Consider the following 22650-nt stretch of genomic DNA (forward strand, 5'->3'; position numbering starts at 1 on the left):
TGAGAAGTGGGTAACCTCCATATTGCTGACCTGCCACTGCACAGATTACATCCGTGATGATTATTTTCTACTGCCAAACCCTTTTTTCCACTTACAGCTAATGGCTTGCTATTCGGTACGTGGCATAACAATTTACTGTAGGTGGGTCTTTTTCCTTTTTTTTTTTTTTTTTGCTTAAATATAAACATTACTTGCGTCAAGCCACTTTACCAGTTAGAACGTAGACTTAATAGGGATGGGCTTTTTAAGGAAAAGTACTCTTCCAATATTCAACAAGATTATGTGTCAAATATTCATTAGTGAATAGAGGCGATTCTAGAGTCTCTTGGGGCCCTAGGCAAAAATTCACAGGGGGCCCCTCCAACCAGATAATTAATCTGACTCTCACACAAAATGATTTGATTTTAAAGGTGCACATTAGTATCTTCTCGAAAAATAAGAATATAAACATTTATAATGTGCAATTAAAAAATAGAATTCTGAAGAGCAATACAAGCAATAAATTGTGTTGCTTTCTTTTCTCCTCTTCCTCTTTTTTCTTCTTTCTTTATCCGGACATTATTTGCAAACTCTCCACATTGTCAATGCTGTAGGGATTCAAAGTTGGTCAGCACTCAGGGGCCCCCTTCTGGCCTGGGGCCCCGAGCATTTGCCTGCAAGCAGCGATCTCTGTCCAGCCACACCTATGAAACCCTTTAAACTCGGTTAGGTACTATCAATGCAAGCACATGAGCACTAGTGAAAGTAATGTGGGGTTAACAGCATGTTGAGTGTAGAGGAGTGGCTATGAGATGCATTCAAGGAGCCTTTCTAACTAAACTTGCTGCTGCTGCCAACATGTGGAAATAGATGCAATCATTGATTTAACAAAAAAAGAATCAGTTTTCTATAATCATAAATGGTCACATAAACTATTCCATTTTTTATAGTCAAACCCATACTCAAAGATTCATGCCCATCCCTCAGATTTAATAAGCACAAAGGATGCTTTATGTGCTAGAGCGTCATTCAAGCTTTGCAGCATGTAAATGAATTCCCAGGCTTTACTGGAGTTTAATTAAAAGCAGGTTCAATCACTCTTCTACCATCTCACTCCACCACAACAGCTCCCGTAATCTCCCATGTCACCAGAGGATTTCATGGTGCTCCTTGTGTAGTCTATTACTTATTCATGGTAGTTGTTTATCTTGCGTTGCACCGCCAGTTCCTCGAAAATGTAACCCCTCCTCCTTCCTTCTCCTTCCATGGATTTAGTCCAACAGTTTACTTGTTCTAATTAGAAAGGCCCATAACTTTTCTACCTCCTAGGAAAGCCTTGTAATTATTACACTCTTAATAGCTTTCATCATATTGTCGCTGCAGGGAGGGCTGATGATGGAATCCCTTTTGCTGTAGTTTTTAAAAGTGCAAATAGAGCAAGGCTGCACAGGTCTTTATCCCTCATAGTGGCAGAATGCAGTCTTCAACAGTCTGATCCACATTGAAATTCAATAAAAAACTTAGCTCATGATTTATTAAATCAGTTTGCACGACACTAGCACTAAATGTTAACAGCTTGCTCATTTTGTACCCACAATTCTGAGACACTTAAACTAAAAGAACCAAAAAGGAAATATATCACTTAACCCCAGCTCTCTGTGTGCAGAGTTAAGCGCTTGGCCCTGCGATCGACTGACAGCTGGATATGGCATTTTGTAATAGTGTCGAACAGAAATAGAAAAAGAACACATCCACAGACCGAAAAAGACAAATAACCAAGTTCCCATGACTCAGTGGCTTCTTTTATTTGATGTCAAAGGCTAACGTCAGTGTACATAGAGGGTCACTGCTTCCCAAACTCATCCACTTTCCCGGCTGCAGTCACCGCTCAATATTGAGACCTGAAGCATGAAAACCCTGACAAAGACAGTATATTCTTTCAGTCGCTTGATTTATGTTGTGCGCCAATATCAGATGCCGGGTGAAGCTGGTGTTCACTGTGCTGCTAGCATATTTATTATGTCTCCTTCAGAAAGTTGAACTATCAGCAGGAGACGCTCAGAGAGCATCCTGTTGGAAATGAAATAAACTTTGTCTCCAGTTCTTGTCACTTGTGTTGGGCACAGACGAGTGTGATAATAACATACATCCTTTCCGTTGGCTGGGGAGTTTGATGTCAGCTTCATCGACGTGGTGTGAGCTCATGTGACCACAGGCCCAACAGGACTGTACTATACCACAGTCAGATGTTATTTAAACCATAGTGTGTAGTGAATAGAACAGAACTTCCCCGTTCCAAGCAAAACAACACATAAATCACATGTTCCCGTCTCCAAAGAGGCAGTGTGCTGTGTATGGAACACTAAAAAAAATGACCTCTTTAATGTCTCATACAGGATTTGTTATATTTACATATGTACCCAACACTGGCTCAAAACTTAAAACTGTGCGTAATATTTGAATATAAATACAAGACCTTCACATTCAAACAGCTTTTCAGTTCATCAACTTCACACGGCTCTCTGTATATCTTAGTGTGGCGGTGTTTAGATCTTGTGTTTCCTCGCTACACACAGGAAGTGAAGCATGACTGGAAACACAAAGGAGTGGCCACAAATAAACAAACACATTTCAGAAGTTAACTCTTTTATGGAAATATTTGTTCATACAATGGTTTAATTAAAGCTTAATTATCTCTGACAGTGTTCTAATTTCCCAAGGATAACTTTTACATGCGTGTTTCAAGATGTCTAAATTCAGAAACCTCAAATTCATGTTTGGTTTCAGAAGTGAATTCTGCTGCTCTTGCTGCACTTGCTCCCTCTGTCGGGTCTGGTGGTTCTGCTTGAGAGAGCCTGTTTTTCGGGTTAAAGGAAGCAGCATCCAAATAACGTCACATCATTTCTGTTTATGAAGATCAAACTGGGGTAGAATAATAACATCACCAAATGTTCTGCACTGCTGTTTTAAGTGTGCACTTCTTAAAAAAATAAAACTCATTTTTATTACAGTCCTGCAAAAACCAAAGCCATTCAACATTAGTCCTGGGTTATCTTGGAAACACTTCATTACTACATTTGCCTGGTTAAGGATCTCCAGCAGACATTTGGATGTTATTGACGGAAGGATTGTCTCTAATCTGCCCTCTTTCAGTGGAGCTGAAATTCAACTTGGACCAGTATGTGAACAAACGCTACCCAGGCCTGGTGAAGATCGTGAGGAACAGCAAGCGGGAGGGACTGATCCGAGCCAGAATACACGGCTGGAACGCGGCCACGGCTCCCGCCGTCGGATTCTTTGATGCCCACGTCGAGTTCAACACTGGCTGGTAAGAGAAGGTCATGTTTAACACGAGGAGGTCTCAGCTGTCTCTCTCTCTCTCTCTCTGACTTTCTTCTCTCACCTTTGCCTTTGTGCTTTGCTTTACGTGTTTTCAGTACAAAGGCACGTCATGTAATATTACCATCAGTGACACTTGTATTTTAGTCCGCCCTAAGCATTTTGATTTTCTGCCAGGTCCGCTCTACCTGAAATAGCACTTTTCAGCAATAGGATGCTCATTATTTTTTAGGATTAGTTTGTTTTATTTTTTTCCCCCACGTTTTGTCTCCTTAGTAATGTTTTTGTTTGAGCCAAATAAAAAGAAATCCTAATTAAATGACACTGCTTGCCCGGCCCGTACGCGCTCATGACAAAAGACGAGAGAGTGTAATTAAAAGAGGTCACTCAGATGTCGAGTATTTGAACGTTATTTACTCGCAGGGTTATTGTTTGATATGAAATGACTTCTCTGCCTTCCTGATGCTCAAGTTCACCAATAAACAAGACATTGAAATGCAAGTAATTGGCAGCTAATTTGAGCCCGGCGTACCGTCATTGTTTTGAAGATGAGGTGTAGCTCCGGTTCCCTGGGAAACTGCCAGATAGGACAGAGAAGGAGAACAAAGAGGGATGGGTGGAGTAGAGAGGGGATGGGGGAGGAGATCATTGGTTATAAAATGTGTCACAGGATGCAATTCAGCCTTTGTGGCCAACTATAGACTCGAGTTGTAAACATCTATACGACAGTGTAGAGCCACTATAAACAATAACACTAGATATGTGGGGCGTAAACGGATATGAATGCACCTGGCTAACACAATTTGCCACAACACATCTCTCTGTGGTTCCCTAACTCAGTATCCAGTACCCATTTATTGGGTTATATTCTATAAGAACTTCCTGTCCAGATTGTTGTCCATTTTTACGTCATTTACATACATGATGCAGATACAGTACTGACCAGTGATCCTCTGACTATGACAGTTGTACTTGTTACTTATCTCTTAATGCACATATAAGGAGTCAAAATGACTCCTCTCACACCTCCCTGTAAAGGCCTCAATATAAATACAATTAATGTGTGCAATAAACAGGTATACTGACGTTTAGCACGTTATTAGAAGATTACTATGTCTTTTCTTGGTTTATCAGAACTCTAGTGCGTACTGTAAGGACTGTGTCTCTGTTACTCTGTTAGTGTCACCGTGTTTAGATCTGCACCCAGGAAGTGCTTTGCAAGCAACGGCAACAGCAAACATATTATTTTCAGAGAATGAAAAGACAAAAAAGTCTCCCTGAAAAGCTTCAGAAGTTAATTACGCTTTTTTAAAAAATGCTCTGTCCCTCTGTCATGTAATGTTACATGGTCTCTACTATAATAATAATAATAATAATAATAATAATAATAATAAGAAGAAGAAGAATAACACATTTAATTTAAGGGCACCTTTCAAAGCACTCAAGGTCACCTTACAGTACATGATTTAAAAAACAGAAAAACACAGTGAAAACAAAGATAATACAGGCGATGAAAATAGAGTTCCAGAGGTGGGGGGGGCAGCGTGGCTGAAAGCCCTGGACTCCATGGTGATGAGACGAGCAGAGGGTGTAGTGAGTTGGAGGGCAGCTGAAGATCTGAGGGCGGGGGACAGATTGTGGAGAGTTTTGAAAGTGAGAAGGAGGATCTTATACTGGATTCGGTCTAATTCGGTCTCTATTATGAACTGCAGCTTATGGTAATATGACATAAATTGACAAAAAGTCATCGTGTGTGTTCGGTTGAAATAGTAACCAAACTGTGACCTAGTGACATGATTTCATGTCACTAGGGTCACTGCCCAGATGCATTAATGACAAGCACTGATTCCCTGTGTGATTTTCCTCCTGTTTCCCCAACAAGTTGCCTTTCAAGCCCCCACATAACCCATATGCATCTCGGCACTTCCTCGTTCCATATGCCCCTCACCCAGCTCTGCCATTGAACGCGCGGCAGCTGTGCCAGCGAATATTCTTTGAGTTAGATCTCCCGCTGCTGTTGTACAACCTGTCTTTTCTCTTCCCACACAAGTCCCCGCTTCCATCACCCTTTGATAGCCTGCTTCCTTCATAGATATGCTCTTGTACAAGGTTTTATTTACAGGAGTGGATAAGAAAGCTAGAGCCTGTGATTTCTCTTCAAGCAGATGCTTGGTTAGGGCACGCAGAGATAGAGGAGATGACAGGCATCTTCAAGACGCTTGCTCATGTTGCTTGGATTTCTTCACGAGTGCCTATGAATTTATTAGCGACTGCACGTGGAATCATTCCGTGCTGCACCTTTTATTCAGATAGATGCACTCGTGGTATCTACACTATGTGTTTGCTGGCGTGGATGCAGCGCCCTATCTATCATAATATGATTATTCACCGTGCCACATACAGTGATAAGTGAGATGGATGGTTCCCGTTGATGGTGTGGTGGTGAGTCTCCCTCAATGACCTTGCACACTCTTGCCTGTGCATACTGAAGCAGAGACAATGCTGCCAAGCTCTCAGCTGCGGCGGCGCTGCGATTCATTGGCACGGTGTTCCCCACAGGGTTGCCGTGCATGCGCAGCTGAAATGCATTGCTGGCTGGCATTGCCGCTAAAGCATACATAATTGTATCACACTGTATAGTGCACCTGACAGCTGTTCCTCACCCCCCTCGCACCGCGAGGAGTTAAGAGGATCAGTTTCTCACCAGCGGAGTGGTGGAATCTGATTTGCATGGCTGTGCTCTCTGCTTTGATGTGAGGGTGGGACATTGTTGCGTGTCATTAACACGCCATTGCATTTGCTTAATTTCACTATCCACTCCTCTAACGCTTTATATCCATCAATCACCGAGACAGACGATGTCCATTTAGCTCAGACCTGTTTCCTTCTACATGCCCTGTAAATAAACAGGATTAATGGCAGGAAATGGTAATTAGGACTCTGTGTGTATGCCTCACTTGAGCCACCGTGCTGCAGAAGGGAGGCGCAGGAAAATTGATATTTATTTTGTTGTTGAAGCCCCTACACAGTCGCAAACTCAGGTTATAATAACGATTAATGAACAGCAGCACACGGCAGCCTCTCTCTGCTGAGTGTGAGCTGGAGATAAGATTGTCGTGGCGGGGAGGCTGTAATGAAATACATGCCTCACAAAGCAACACTTTGATTAATGTTGGATGTCATGTGACCTGGCCAGTTTTATCTGAGAACAAGACAATCTGGTGGAATCCATAAAAACACATGAAAACTCAGAAAATCAAGTGTAGCCCTTTGCCATGATGAAATATGGGCTATTTTTCCACATTCATATTTGATATCATTTCCTCTGTCGATATCACGCAGCTATGTCTGTGTTCATTATACAACACGGGTCAGTGGTATTTGATTAAAAAGTAAAAGTTAATCATTTCTTGTATCACTGTGTTTGGCAGAAGCTGTGGCTACAGAAACACTGAGTGCACGTCTGTCGCATCTCAACCACATCCTGAGTAATGGATTTAGGAATAGTGGAGAATCTATCGCCGCACCGTAAGAACCATCTCCAGTTCAGGCTCCTGCATTTAATTAGCTTTATTTACATCGGAATAAAACAAGAGGGAGATTAAGAGGGCTGGGATATGCCAATCGTCGTAGGGATCAGTGTTCGATCCCATCATGTCGTCGTGATCCACGTAAATGACGTGTTTCTGTTTTTGTTACCACTTTATTTCTGTTCCAAAAAAGAATAATGACCTGAAATGAAAGTTACATGAGGAAAATGAGATGGATAGTGGACAGAAAGAATGTAACTAAGACATTTTGCACATGTAAACAGAGCCCCTGTCCTCTGAAGGAGACATAGTCGCTATTAGTTGGTCTTGATTTTCATGTTTGAGCTACACTTCATTTACCTATTTTATAGGTATTGGAGTACTACTGCATACTTTTGTGGAACTTTATTGTTTTAATCCTTTTATGGGATCACAAGTGATGTCAGACAGCGAGTCTGAAAATGAATATTATCTGGAGGTGGCGATAGATGAGCAGTGTTGGCTCCACATCACTACTACAATGCTAACAGCTCAATGATTCATTTGCATCCCTGGGCACAACAAACTCAAATCTTCAACTGAACTGCAGGCACAATCTTATAACCAGGCATGAGTCAATATAATATTTAGCATTGGTGTTGGCTCAATACTGGCTAAAGTCATTTTTATTATTATCATTATTATTAAATTTTTGGTCTATATAGATAACAGTATGTATTGTGCTCTGTGTCTCAAAATCCTGAGAAGAGTCAGTGAGGAGCAGAACCGCAAAGTATGAGACACCATGTCCTCTGACACGTGACATCTGTCACATAGTGGTGAGACAGATTTTGGAATAGTGAAGGCGATGGACTACCTTATATTAGATTAACTGATGTCTGCTGTTAACCGGGAACGATTGTATTGTAGCCAAATTATATATAGAGCAGCCTCTGACAGGTCTATACCCAACTCCTCCTTCCTAATTATATCCATGGTAACCACATTATAGCCATCAAATAAACGTACAAAAGCAGAGTTTAAATATCTAGAGTCAAGTTAGGGGTTTTTGATCTAAAATGGTGTGAATGGGGCTACGAGGATGCAAAGTGTCCATTCAGATAAAATCACATGAGACGAACCGTAGTTGCTAAATTTTCACGACTACGTAAATGACTCTATTGGACTCGGTAGAAATTCAAGCACAGAGAAATGGTATTGAACCACTGTGATGCAAGAAACAAATGTGAGGTGTGACTGGTTCTGTCAGTTGAAGTGCTCACTCACCTCCTTGCGTTGTCTCTCACAGAGGATGGACCATCCATCAATATATTTGTATTCCTCCCTACATGCGGCGACGTCACATATTCTACTGCGTTACGTTACATCCAGTGCCGAATTAAGGGCCCTGCTGCCTTCAGGGCACAAGTCTGAAAGCAGTTTGAGCCCATTATCTGATAGCTCCCTGCTCCAGATTATTTCTCTATTTTAAATAAAGAATTAAATCTCAAATACAAGAGCTTTGGGGGTTTTCTATCAGCACAGGACAAAGGTATATATGCCAGATGAAGACAAATCCACTGATGTAAGCTGAGATTTTAGAGTGATTTTTGTGCTTATTAGTGATTCTGCCTAATGTGATCACTGTGCTGGTTGTTACGGAAGGACATTGAGTGAAGCGTAAAGAGTTATTCAATCAAAAGAGCACCTGCTTCAGTGTGAAACGCTACAGGAAATGGCTTGGCGAATCCAGCCGCAATGAAGGTTTATTAGCATAATGCTCATAATACTGGATGAGTCATCCAATATTGGTGCTGGGTAGGATTCGCAATGATGTGGATGAATAACTCTCCCACTGTCGGTGGAGACGAAGTGGCAGAAAAAGAAGACGAATGACTCAAGCCTGTTTGTTAAAAAAACGGATGTGCTCTCATTTCTGGGGTGTCTCTATAGTCACCCAACTTATATAGTAGTTCCCAGCATGCAGGAAGTACTGAGATCCTTAGAATGCAGGGAAAGGAATAGAAGACGGGCAGGGTGGCAGCTGGAGTGGGGGTCGCAGGGAAACCTGAAGCTATCTGTGTAGGGGGAGATTTAGGGACGGCACAATGTGAAAAATCCTCTGTAAGGTTAAAGTAAAATCTTATCGCAGCACAGAAACACTGGATATTTTGACAGAGGATGACTCTCAAGCATACACTGAACTATTTCCAAGATTTCACAGGCTTCACCTGCACATTCCATCTATCATCTCACACAGACTGTAACTGACTGTGACCTTTCACAAAATAATACCACATCTTTGTGTGAAACAACTGTAGTGTGTGATTTTTTTTAAATACAGTATTTACACAGGTAAATGCTGCTAAATCACAGTCGTATGTTGTATGGTATTACTCGTGAAATACAGTATTTAAACTGGAAAATAATTCACAGTAGCATATGGCATTAGAAGTTACAGTAAACAGTCAGTTTGCAGTGATTTTTCTATAAAATGACCCACTGTGAAAGCACAGTATCTGGGACGCATTCATTATATTATGACACAAATAAATACATGAGAGGAATAAGAAGGAATGTGAAAATACACAGGGGGGAAAAAGGGGGAAATGCTTGTTGTGTTGTGTGAAGTGTGAAAGCAAGTGTGACACACATCTATCTATCTATCTATCTATCTATCTATCTATCTATCTATCTATCCATCAATCTATCTATCTATCTATCTATCTGCAAAGGAGAAGAGCCACTAAAAAAAAAAACATTCTGGAGGCAGCAGAAAAGGCCTCGTGGTGGCTGTGCATGTGGAGGGGGCTTCAAGAGGCTTGGGCACAACTATGGGTGGCTGATCACCTCCGGGTGAAAGTGCCTGCTGATTTTGTTCAAGCAGCACCTAAAGGTGTGTTCTAGAACAACAGCTTTAAATCAAATCATCTAAAAATGGAGCTTGTTCAAATAAGGATTTGGGGACAAAGTAAAGTTAGCAGTAGGCGTGAGTCAGTATGAGATTCTGATGGTGTGATACCCTGGAGCAAAATATGATGCCGTTGAAAACACAAGTTACTGCTCAGAGAGGGAGAGGGGTCATGTTAGTCAACACTGTGCACAACCTGACTGATTCCTAACTAAAATATTACAGACAATTTTGGAAAAAAAACTATTGTGGAAAAACTCAAAACATTGACAACAATGGTAACAATATCGATAGCAGAATGGTTTAATGAGTAATAAAAGCTGCATTATCACTGCATTAACTAATAATAGTAAATAAGAGAAGGAGACAGAATAGTGAGACAAGGATTTCTCAATGTATCATCACTAGTAAGCCTGTGTTTTGAGAATGAATTGATCTATTCGGGATGATACTGTACGTGGGCTCCATAAGTCAAACTGGAACTCTGTCATGAGGACAATTATTTTAAGCTCTCGTCTAGGTTTTACAGGAAGCCAATGAAGAGAGGAGAAATGGGATTCCTTTTTTTTTTTTTTATTGGGACATCCTGACAATAAAGAATTACTGCGCTCCTGTCAAGCGGCTGCAACTTCATGGGCTAGATTTTCAGCATCCTGTTGAGACGAAGCAGGTGGCCGTCCTGGTGGACATGTCCCGGTTGTCACTGCCAGTAAATACATGAAGGCTGAAATCACCCTCTATAATTACGTGACCTGAAAGGCATCATTACTCACTGGCTCATGGTTATAAATGAACATGTTTGCGTTCAATAATTGTCACAGATTAATTATGACATTTCTGACAGTAGAATTTCAGAAATATCCAAACATATCTAATTATCCTTTTATATTTAAAAATCACTTCACAGTTATGCTAATGTTTTTACATCTGAGTTGCGTTGCTTGATAGAAATGTTCACATGGATCTTACTGGACGTTATACCATAGCTTTCATCGCCATATCCATAAATAACACAGGGAAGATTTCAAAAGTGTTTCTGTAGCCGTTAAGAGGCCTGATTTAAACGATCTTTAGTGCACTGTCTAAAGTGTGTGGCTCAAGTGCATTAGGAAGTGTCCGACCCCAGTTGAGCTGTTTACACGGTGCGTAATCTCGGTGGAAAGTCAGGCGCGCGGTGCAAAGGGGTCGTGTTTAGTGTCTCAGTTATTCATCGTTGTGTTTTGGGCATAACATCAAGTAAGCCCATCAGAAATGTTTGCTTCTCATTCCCTTTAAAGTGTGCGCGTGCCTGATGTGAATGCAGGAGTGAACGATTTCTTGCTGACGAGACGAGTAGCAGATACGTGTCCTGTAACCTTGCTGTTGAGATCTGAAAGATGTGCCAGGGTCCATGTTTGCGTGGTCCTTGGCCCGTCTGCCTCCAATCCTCTGTCCAATTAACAACTCCATTAGACTGCACAGGGTAAGGAATTGGCCCAAATATTCAACCTGTATAAAAGTGATGAGGAAAGGGAGGAGGAGGAGTGTTGACAACTGCATTGTTACTACGACAGTTCTCTTAGGGCCAGGTGTAAGATAAGGGGACATTCTAAACATAGCTTAATGTCCGAAAACAGAGATCAATCATCACCAAATTTCGCATGAACATCTCTAATAATGTCCACTTTCATCTCTCCAAAAATCAAAATGAAACCCCAATATTATGGATACCTTTTCCTCTCCATAGACACTCGTTATGGAGAAAAAGCTTAACGTACCTTAATGTCCGAGAAGCTTAGCTTCCTCTAAAATGTTGTCAAATATGTACTGTGTTGTATTTTCAATACTAAACGTGCACTACAACACAATTAGATTCGTCTATCACGGATGACGGGTCGTCCTACGGGATTTTCATATTCCCGTAGCAGCCTCAACATTAAAACCACTTGAAGCTTCAACTCCTCTCTATGGGACGGCAAAGAATAGTTTTTTTTCACCGCGGTGAGCTCGACGGTGATTGGATGAATGCGGCAAAAATGTCACTTCCAGGGAAGCTCAGCTTCCATGACAGTGGTTTGGAGTCCTGAGGGAAGTGTGTAGACAAATAGCTGGTCGTGTGTTAGCTCGTGTATTAGCTCGGCGATGTAGACCATTTACATCCCACGTTATTAATTGATGCTTTTTTTGAAAGTACTGCCTAATTTTTTTAGTGACATCATCTCATAGTCGTTCAATTTGGATCAGTTTCCTCTGCACATTTGTTGCCCCCACGCACCTTCATGTGATAAGTAGTAGTTTTGCTTTTGGAAGATAAATGGTTTTCACTTTTTGAAGTGCAGTAGATGAGGAGAGGAAATGAGATTAACAGGAGAGAGAGACATCAATCAGAATGAAGACAGAGAGAGAGAGAGAGAGAGAGAGAGAGTCAGTGGTTTAAAAGATAGAAGGAAAAGCGTGGGAGTATAGAGAGATACGTTCATAATTTCATAATTGCAGCCTCCTCTTTTAAATTTAGAAGTATATCAAATAAGGAATTGGGAGTGTGAAGGTTTGCTTTGAAGATGGGGTGGAGATCATCTCTCAGCATGAGGAAGATTATCCAAATGCAGCCACTGCCAGCAGTGCTGCTGCTTCATCCTCCACTCTGTAGATCTCAACACCATGTTCCCAAGGCTTTAAATAGCACAGGGAGCTTTCTGTGAGCGGCATTGCCACAAAACAGACCCGTAGTAACTTGTCTTACCGTCAAAGTCGTCCCTCCTGGCACCTAAACAGAAACCTGCTGGGAGCAGTGGTTACTGTGAGAAATCAAAGCTGTGGTCATAACTTTTAAATATTAATAAAGGTTTGTTCCATTCAAATTGTTGTCAAACTTTGAGTTAAGAGTAGTACTGCCTTTTTTTGGACGGTGTCACATCTTATGACTGGTTTGGTTTGTGTCAGTGTAGTTATTAGTGGAAATTGCAGTCCCCAAATACAGCTTAAAGAACAAAATGGATGTCCACTTCAATGTACTTTTTTGTCATTCCAAAGAAATTGACGCAGGGCGGTGTACCGAATGTTGGACTGACTTAATAAAGTACTTAAAGTGTTATTATCATTATAAAGTGACATGTGCCAGGGCAACACACATGTGTGTTTAAGGTCAGGGATGGATCTCAGTGGCACATGGATAATGATAGATAATGTATGGACAGTCTGTTCTTCTCGCTCTATAAACTTCAGTCAAGATGGTCTGATATATGACTAATCTGACATTTCAAAAAAAAAAGAAAAAAAAAGGTATACTGTACAACTCTGTTATCTAGACAAACACAAGTATTGGCTCTGGACTCGGCAGAATCTGGGCCAAATAAGCTGACTGTGATGTCACCACTTCATAGTTGTGATAGAAACTAAACTTCCTAAAAAGGCAAAAAATAGGTGATTTTACATTAATGTATGTTTATGGCTTAAATAATATATAGACATCACTGGTTATGTGAAAGAAATCAGTGTTGACTATTAAGAGAAGACTGGAAATCGACTACATTATCAATGTCATCATAGACCTGTGATGACCTCAATGCACTGTGCCCTCATGGCTGTCGTGCAGCACTTTATACAATTATTTTCATATGGTTAATAATGTTTTTTTTTTAAATCTCGCAAAACTATTGACTCACTTTTTCCTGAACGACTTGGGGCACTGGTGCTAAAAGGTTCCACATCCTCAGGGCCAAAAAAAATGTTTTACTGAAGCGTGAATGTAGGACAGGCGAGCCCATAATTCTGATGAGGTTCTCCTAAACAGAGCAGGCCTGTTTATAGCCTCTCTTAGCGTTTTACGACGTTTCGTGAAAATGTCTTCTGCTCTCCATTTTGTTCTGTAAGAATATGTGCAGCCCCTGAGAAGTAGCCGTGAGATAAAGACTGTGCAGCAAAAAGGCTGTTTTTCAGAAACATGCTACCTTTTTAACACGCAGCACTAAAGGGGGGGGAGATTTGGGGAGAGTTGCTTCCCCAGTACAGCAGCCTCTCTTCTCACCTGATGTGTTATCAAGTCTCACTGCTGGGGAAAAGTGTCACATTTTGACATTTTCATTTTCATGAGAAGGAGCGATAAAATATGATATGGTATCATTTGCCGTCGCGCTGAACATTTATTTGGCAAAAGGGAGCCAATCCCCGCTGTCATTGGGTACATGCAGATTTGACACGCCGCATCAGTAGTGACAAGCCCATGTAAACGTTACACGAGGATGAAAGTTGAGAGAGAGAGAGAGAGGAGCAGTCATCGAGAGCTGCTGCTGCTACTGCTGCTGCTGCAAATGTAGACCTACAGTTAATATCAATTCTCAAAATCAATTCTCTCCAATATATTTGAAAATACTTGCATTGATTTCCTCCCCACATTCTGTGAGCTGTCACTTTACATTCACATCGCTGCAGTTCACAAATTCACCGCATAAAACATCTCTATCCCCTCCTCACAGTTTCCTGTTTTCACCCTCTGCATCTGTGCTGTGAAGCATCCGCACGTTCACGTTTTCAAAGTCGTAACGTCTCTCTCTTTTCGAACGTTTCAAAGGGCGGAGCCGATCCTCTCCCGGATTAAGGAGGACCACACCCGCATCATCCTGCCCGCGATTGACAACATCAAGTTCAACACGTTTGAGGTGCAGCAGTATGCCAACGCCGCGCACGGCTACAACTGGGGCTTGTGGTGCATGTACATCATTCCTCCGCAGGAGTGGTTGGACAAGGGGGACGAGACGGCCCCAATCAGGTGAGGCCCTGGGTGGGTGAGCAGTGTTTTCATTATAGATGAGGATGTTTGATGAAATATGAATAACCTCAGGATATGACTTATTGATGCGGCGGGGGGGCATCAAACTAAGGTGCTCTGTGGTCCGGCGTGCCACCCAAGCACACGCAAATAAAGCCTCCTCCATAGAAAGCTGCCTAATTACCATGCCGATGATGACTATCTCCGTTTTGATGTAGGATCACAAGGCCACAGCCATGTGCTCCCTTGTATCGCGTTCCCGTATAATCACTGAATTGGATATCTGTGTCCTTGGTGAAATCACATTAGATTTGAATAGTATTTTTATCTTTGATAGTTAAACTCTTTGTCCTCTTATCAATTCTGCCGGGACTGAGGCAAAAACACAACAGCGTGCAATGAACTCGAACTTGCTTATTATAGATGTCTACTATTGATAAAACAGTGGCCCAAAACTTGAGCAGTCATTTTAATCAAAATTACTTTTAATGACCACTGTGAAACTATTACCTACACCTTCATACCCACCTACACCTTCATATCAAATGGCTGCCAGATAAATGTGAAATATACTATATGTAAAGAAAGAGTTGAGTTCTGTGACTCTAAGACAAACTGACTGCTCATAATCATTGATCATGGATTTTTATTGACAACAGAAGCCACAGCAGCTAATTGAATAAAAAAAAAAAAGGCTGTAAGAAAATCTTCATCTTATTAAACTATGATTAGGGCAGTTTATGAAAACATAAAAAGTATGAATAAAACCTTGTTATTTTATGTGACTTGGAAAAGAGCATGTGAGTATTTCAGTGATTAAAAATGATTTTATATTCTCATCAACACTTCTTGAGTCCATAAAGTGAGTGTATGGAAGTAAGCCTCGTTTATAGTCGCGTATGGTAACGTAGCGTGAACTGTCCAACAGCCACAGATGCTCCTCTGGTACTCTGTTTGCTACAGAAGCAACTATATTATAGTGGTTACAATAGAATAACGTTACAGATGTGCTTATAAATTAGCCAGCTAATTGAAAGGTGCTGTCATGGTATATCATCTATAAAAATGAATGATGTTGGAATTTTATTTAAAGCTGCTTCAGAAAGAAAGGTGAAATTTTTTTACTTGTTCTGAGTTGAAACTGTGTTGGATAGTTTCTGTCATGAAGACCTAAAAGCAAAGATTCAGACACAGATTCACGATTGGGGACTCGCTTCAACTGGGGGTTGCAACATTCAGCCGGTCCGAGTTTGTTTTCACACTCTCACGCTTTAGTGAAACAAACCAAACCTTTTGAATAATGTATTCCCCTCCCCGCCTGAGGCGGCACTGCATCAAGAAGTACTGACAGAGAAGACGAGACAACAAGAAAACCTGCTCATCTGTTGGTTAATGCAGGACAACTTCTATTTCCTTCACATAAGAGCAAAACATGGAGCGTTTAATGTGAAAATACGACTCATACACTGCAACAATGGGCTCAGACATTTCTCCTGGCTATCGTTCTACACACACATGTGTTTTGGTTGTGTTTACCCACAATGCCGTGCGTTGTCCTGCATTTTGGTTCTCTTGAGAAAATGAATTAGAAGTGAATGAATTTGTTTTCCCAAAAAAATGTTTTTCTTGTTTTGAGTTGAAACTGTGTTTGATAGTTTGCATTTGACCACTTCCTGTCCAAGAATTCTGTCACGAAGACCAAAGTTAGGAACTAAAAGCAGGATTCAGAGACAGATTCAGAGTTGAAATGTAAAAAAAAAGCAAATAAAATGCCCATTGTCACAAGACTGGACTGCCGGGAAGGTATGGAGTTTATTTTCAATCCATCAATACTCACAAATCTGAATATTCAAGGAAATAAACTCCATAGGAAGGCAAATTTGAGGGTGAGTAAGGTCGTAACCTCATGAGATAAACACTGATACAAGACAGAGCCGGTGTGTCAATGCCACACGCAGGACGGAACAACCTGGTGAAGAATGGAGTGTTGAACCCAGGTTGAAGCAGCAGGAGGAGGAGGAGACCAAGAAGCCAGACCCATATAGACAAAAGCAGAGAAAGCGAGGACAGGACAAAAACACAGGCAAAGAAGCTGCCAACGCCATGACAAATGCAGCACCATGTGAAACCTCTCTGTGGTCTTGTAGAGCTGCTTGTAAATGCAAATGTGCCCTGTCAGTGCTCCCTCAGATACATTCATTGCGCGCACAGCGAAAGCATATTAACAGAGGTGGACAACAAGTGCCCGCGAATAGCGACGTGCGGGCCGCGGCGGTGTCATTTCTGGCACGCGCACATCTCAGCATCGCCGATGCTAGAGCCAGTATAATCCAGGTTTAAAGGTATCTATTAATCAGACGTGCAGACCACCACCTCTTCCAGAACAATAAGAAATTCTTTTTAGATTACCCTGACTTTGTTGCCACGGCAGCAGTGACTGATCTTGCATGAACATAAAGGTGAGACACGGACGGGGGGAGGGGAGACAGCAGTAAGTGTAAGAAGTGTTAAAACCAGCACGAGAGGTGTAGCTGTAAAAATTGATGCGCTCTCTTTTATTCATATCCCTCCGCTTTCACTATATCTTTGCCTTGGCTCCAGTCTAGAATATATTTCAGCACAATGTGAGGGGGAAGTATGCACATAGCAAATGTGGTCACTGGCTATACACCAATTAAAGTGTCCTCTAGTAAAAACGTGGTAACGGCGTTCTCTGACTGTCCCTGAGCTCTGATCGTTCCTCTGATGAGATGCAGACATTCATCCGTCTCAGTGCAAGGAAACGTATGTCATGACTGTGGTTACAATGGTTAGTGAAAGTAAATGCAGCAACTGAATATCCCATAATGCTGCTGTGGACTGAGGAACAGCTATTATTATAGCTCCTTTCTCTCCTGCTTTTCTCTCTAAAAGCTAAAGTCAGTGCAGGAGCCAAGAGCACGAGGTCAAGCCAAAGACAGCACGAAAGAAGCTCACTTATCATTATCATCTTTTCTATATTCACGGCACTGCTACAGGTTACAAACGCTGTGAGCTCCGTGTTTTTCCACTGCCGTCCACTGCTATCCCAGTTTAAATCTAACCATAAAATATAACACTTGGTGGAAACAGTTCTTGAAGTCGCTCTTTTGAAATCAGTTTCACAGTAAATATTGAACAAAAGCTCCATTTAGAAAATTCTATCTAAAAATGGAAGTTGCAATATTTTCTATTTAGCTTTTTTTCTTTTTTCTAGTAAATTAAAAATCCATTCATACCCTAAGATGAAAAAAAAGTAAAAAATAAAATCAGGCATATGAAAGGTTTCATTTTAGATTGAAAAAAAACTAAAAAAACGTTCCTATTGTGTGATAGAGGAGATGAACATGGTTTCGGTCTTTGAAAGTTTGAATAGCAACAAAGATATTGCTTCAGTTACATTACATTTACATGAATAGTTCTTCTTAAAAGGGGCTGGGATGTCAAAGGGAAAACTCTCAATCACTCACGTAGTTAAAGAGAAGCAGTTTTGAGATGTCAGTGTCGGCGAAAGGTCCCTTAATTGCGGGGAAAAAGCTTTGAAAGCGCTTTATTAACCCTCTGACTCTGACATATTTCAACTCCAGAATTAAAAATGTCACATTGAGATCATTACAATTCAAACCACAAGCTTGGGGACACTCATAAAAGAGAAAAGCAAAATCAAAGAAGTACAAAGGAATCACATACAGTAAGTGCTCTGCTCTACTCAGAGTTCTTGAGCCTTTAGCACGGTCAGTGTTGCCCTGTGAATGGAGCAGGGTTTACTGTTCCATTCACACAAATGAGTCCTTCAATCAATATCACATTCCATTTTAACAGGTTTTTTACCCTCATTTGTGCTCCCTTTGTTCTGTGTTGTACATATGTCGGTTCCCGTGCACTTCATATATCCTCACGCAAGTTTCCATGGTTACTGTCGTCCTCATCGGCCCCTTAAAAAAAAATGGGAACACTACCAATTAGACTGGATTGTGTTTTGCTCCAGGGAAGATGCACGTAGAGTCAAACTGGAAGTGTGCACAGATTTGTCCGTGTACGACAGGGGAGTCAAACATTGGGCCCACGGGCCAGAGGCGGCCCACTAGAGGGTCCAATCCGGCCCACGGGACACATTTTTCAGTTCCAGATACTTGTGACTAAATGTTTTGTGCTTTTTTTCTATGCATCTGTGATCTGTTAGTTGTAATGCACGCGTGTCAATGGTAAACCTAGGCATAATGTTTGTTGAAATTGCATTTATTTTTCTCAAGAAATTGCACGTTATTCGTAATATGTTTTGTACAAAGATTCTTCATCACATGAGATGAAATTGAGCCCTATGTGGCCCCTGGGTCTACACAAACCAACGTGGAATTGGATGCTTGACAAAATGTACAGCTCGCAGACCCAAGCAGACCTCTGCACACTTAAGGATGCAGAAAGTATGGGGGCTTTAAGGGCTCTGAGTCTGATTCATGGCCTGTGGCTGCACAATGGATGATGAGTATTCAAAGGGCAGATGTAATTCAGAGTTCAATCTTTGGAAAACAATAGGTAGCAACTCCAATTGCAAATTGAACCGTTGGTGCGGTCAGATTGAAGTATAGATTTGTTGATTTGTATCACTCAGCTAAGGCGCCGTAAGCAGCACAGGAATAATGTGGCGACAGTCCTGAATTCTGCATGTTTTTTTTTTCAAAAGCTACTGGAAAAATTCATGAATTATTGATCGCCAACTGCCAGACTTGAGATGTAGAATGATAAGAGAACAGCCTCAGTCACTGCGCAGCCGTTTTATTTTCCTATTGACGGTTTGCTGCAAATGGACAGATCGCCTAAAGGGCCGGCTGAAGTGTGTTGACTGTGTGGATTGCTACTGGAAATCATTCTCCCACTTACTTCCTCAAGGTTTCTGCCTATCATCCACAGAGGCTCTGTGGCCTTCTCTCCAAGCCTTTTCTGACTATTTGGACATAATTCTTTAACAACAGATTGATAAGGGAACACAAGGGCACACAAATACCACATTCTGACAGCAGGGAGCCTTGTAGCAATCTTTGAATCAATGTAACCACAGCGACCATTGAAAGGGGAATTCTAAAAATCTCCAACCAATGTGACATTATTTTGATCAATTTGGCAATATTTGTTTGTCATCAGTGGTTACTGATAGATACTAAAAGAAAATATGGTCATATCTGTGATTATAGTCAATTTAAATATAAGCGTGTTGACTGGATACTGGATATGGATACTTTTTTTTATTTTTCTGATATTATTTGCTTGTGTATTTAAATACATTTCAACTGGAGAATGAAATTCTATTCTAGCATAGAGCCTTCAAAAAAGCCTTTTCATTACATGAACAACAGCACACTTTTTGAACCTGACAGCAGTGATTGGCACAGGGAGAGCGTTATTCCATGTTGTGTCATGATTGGATGTAAATGAGCCGGTGGAGTTTAGAGATGGTGGGAATTGTCCTTGTTGCTTCCCGTCTTCCTGTCTGAACTTTGCCATTTCAGCTTCCCTCTCAGTTGCCCAATACGCTCAGGAAACGGATTTCTTCCTGTATCCTTGCATACGTAATGTGTGTAATTGATCACTGCTGCAAGTGCAAGTCGGGAATTGACTCGTTATTATTTCGTCTTTAATCTTAAAGCAGAACGTTTAACTGAAGGAACATCTGGCTGCTATTATTAATCTAATTGGCCTCAGTTAATTGGCTTCAGTGGGTAATTACTTTTTCATTCCTTCATGGTGTAATTGACTTTTCTCCCACCAAACATTACCCAAACATAACTCAGCTAACTGTTACAGCCACCACCATGACGATATAACTTTTGCGGCGTTATATCATTGATCCTGCGTCGAAAAGCACTGCACCATAATGAATGAGGTCAGACAGAGGTTTAAGCTTCATCATCACATGCATCCGACTCGAGGCACAGAGTCTGTACTTCAGCACAGAAATGGTCTGTTTCTCTGCTTTTTAAGAAATATTGGAGGCAAGAAAGATAGGTCACTTGTCAGGCAAGAAGAAAGCTGAGCGTGTGCTGCGTCTGTCTTTTTATCTCCACAGCCAGTGCAAAAAATGCCACGTGAAAGTTTCCCCTGACATCAGCTGATCATTTAAACAAGACAGTTTGATGCTACGGCAGGCAAAAAGAGGTTTATGTAAGCAAGCGAGCAAGTGCGGGTAAATAAAATAGTTTTCAATGTGGATCAGAGTCATTCACACCAGCTCCTTCTTAATCCAACCCTAGTTTGTTTGCCTGGAAAGTCCAGGCAAACGTTCGCTTCAAGTGAACCAAATGCAGGAAGGGGACTACAACGCAGAGCATTGCGGGTAAACGCAACCAAAGCAAACGCGTGTATAGAACGACACCCGGGAGAAGTGGCTGAGCCAAATGGATTGATCCATGTTTTGCGCTGATGTTGGAGGAAACAGAAGTTGTCCTGCATTAACCAACAGATGAGCCAGATTTCTTGTTCATTGTTGTCTCGTCTTCTGCTTCAGTAACTCTAAATGCAGCGCCACCTCAGGAGGGGAATACGTTTCACTAAAGTGCAAAAGTGTGAAATTGACAACCCCAAATTGAACAGAATCCCCAATCGAGAAGAACCGGGTCCAGCGTAGATTATTAGGTGTGAAAACAACCTGAGTGTAATTAATCACAGCCTGCAGACTACGAATTGTAAGATTTCATACAGTCTCTGCTTCAATTTCATTTTGAAATCGGGTTTTTTTTTTGATCGTCCAGGCAGTGTTTTCTTGTTGCCTCATACTTTTTCACAATGCAGCGCCCACAAAAAAACTGAACTCAAACTGGAGTAGCAAACACACTTTTACCTCCTCTATTTTTGTGTGTCCTTATAGAAAGAAGGATAAAGCCACTCAAAAAGAGCTCAATACTGTGTATGAATGTAATGCCTTTTGAGAGCCTTTGTCCCAAAGCACTTAGGACCTGACAGATAATAGCACTGAAAAGCAGCCCTGGGGGTGGGGGGGTGGGTACAGAAGCTAAAGTGGGACAATTTCTTTTACTAAAGGTGGAGAGATAAATAGATATATAGATAAATAAATAACCATTGCTGTTGCTTGTTTTTGAGGTTTTTAAGTATTTTGTTGCTGAGTGCTAAAACACTATTCTGGATGGGTATTTTTATATGCTTTTGTATTTTTTTGTTTGTTTTAGTGTTTTCTACAGTATCTAAATATCAGTATTATAGAAAAAATAAAAGTCCAGCTCATAGTCGTGAACTTATTGAGAACTTCTTCACCAGATAAAGGTTAGGTTCTGTTAATCTGCATGTTTTTTCCTCTCCCTTCTCCCTTCTTCTTGTCTATTTCCCATGGGCCACTCACTGAAATGTTTGTGTCATTTAATTAATCTCCTGTCATCAATGTCAGTTTTGCCAAGCTGTGCAGCATCCTATACCACGTCCATGCATCCTTGGTCAATAAAAGGATCATTATAGAGGGTCAGTTAACAGATAGATCCCCGTTAAATATGCATTTGTCTTAGCAGGGTATTGGGTGGTTATGTGCTACTTAATAGCTTTACTGAAACTCCTGAAATGGCAACAGGAGATTGAGAAATGAATCCAACGTCCCCCCCCCATTTCTCCAGTCATTGTGTTTGGATAAAGAACAGTTCTGTCTCAATTACAGCGGCTGCATTTTAAATTAAGCTGAGCTGAAGATAAAGTCAGATTGTTTTCATTATTCATCCCTGTAAAAATGTTCACATTGACACAAAGTGCAGCTCAACGTTTCTCTGTATTTCCACCTCGATTTCTGCACGGACACCCTGCGCTGTAAGACTGTGCAGTCCATTTTAAAAGTGACTGACAGAGACGAGACATTATGCATTCACCGCTGTTTTAACTCCAGGGATTGAGTTTTCCCATTCATGGTGGTTCAATTGTTGGTGTAAAATGTATGTAATGTATGTATATCAAGGTTTTCATAGTTAATGAAAACTAACGATATAAAGGAAACTAAAATTGAAAAAAATAAATACATTTTGGTTAACTGAAATAAAAATAAAAACTACAGTTTAAAAAAAACCGAATCGTATGTACATAAAACTAAAATTGTAGCGAAAATGTGCTAAAAAAATCATATCTGAGACAGCATTTTCATTCATAATAAACAGTTT

General features: G+C 41.0%; 1 protein-coding gene across 1 annotated transcript in view; it reads left to right on the top strand.

Moving 5' to 3' along the window:
* Positions 1–22650, top strand: part of galnt9 (polypeptide N-acetylgalactosaminyltransferase 9) — an 80130-nt gene that overhangs the window by 27395 nt on the left and 30085 nt on the right. The window contains exons 4-5 of the mRNA XM_044027041.1: positions 3133–3307; positions 14288–14485. Of these exons, the coding sequence (XP_043882976.1) occupies positions 3133–3307; positions 14288–14485 (373 nt within the window). The remainder of the gene's footprint in view (positions 1–3132; positions 3308–14287; positions 14486–22650) is intronic.

Source organism: Solea senegalensis, linkage group LG5 (assembly GCF_019176455.1).
Source record: "Solea senegalensis isolate Sse05_10M linkage group LG5, IFAPA_SoseM_1, whole genome shotgun sequence".
NCBI lineage: Eukaryota > Metazoa > Chordata > Actinopteri > Pleuronectiformes > Soleidae > Solea > Solea senegalensis.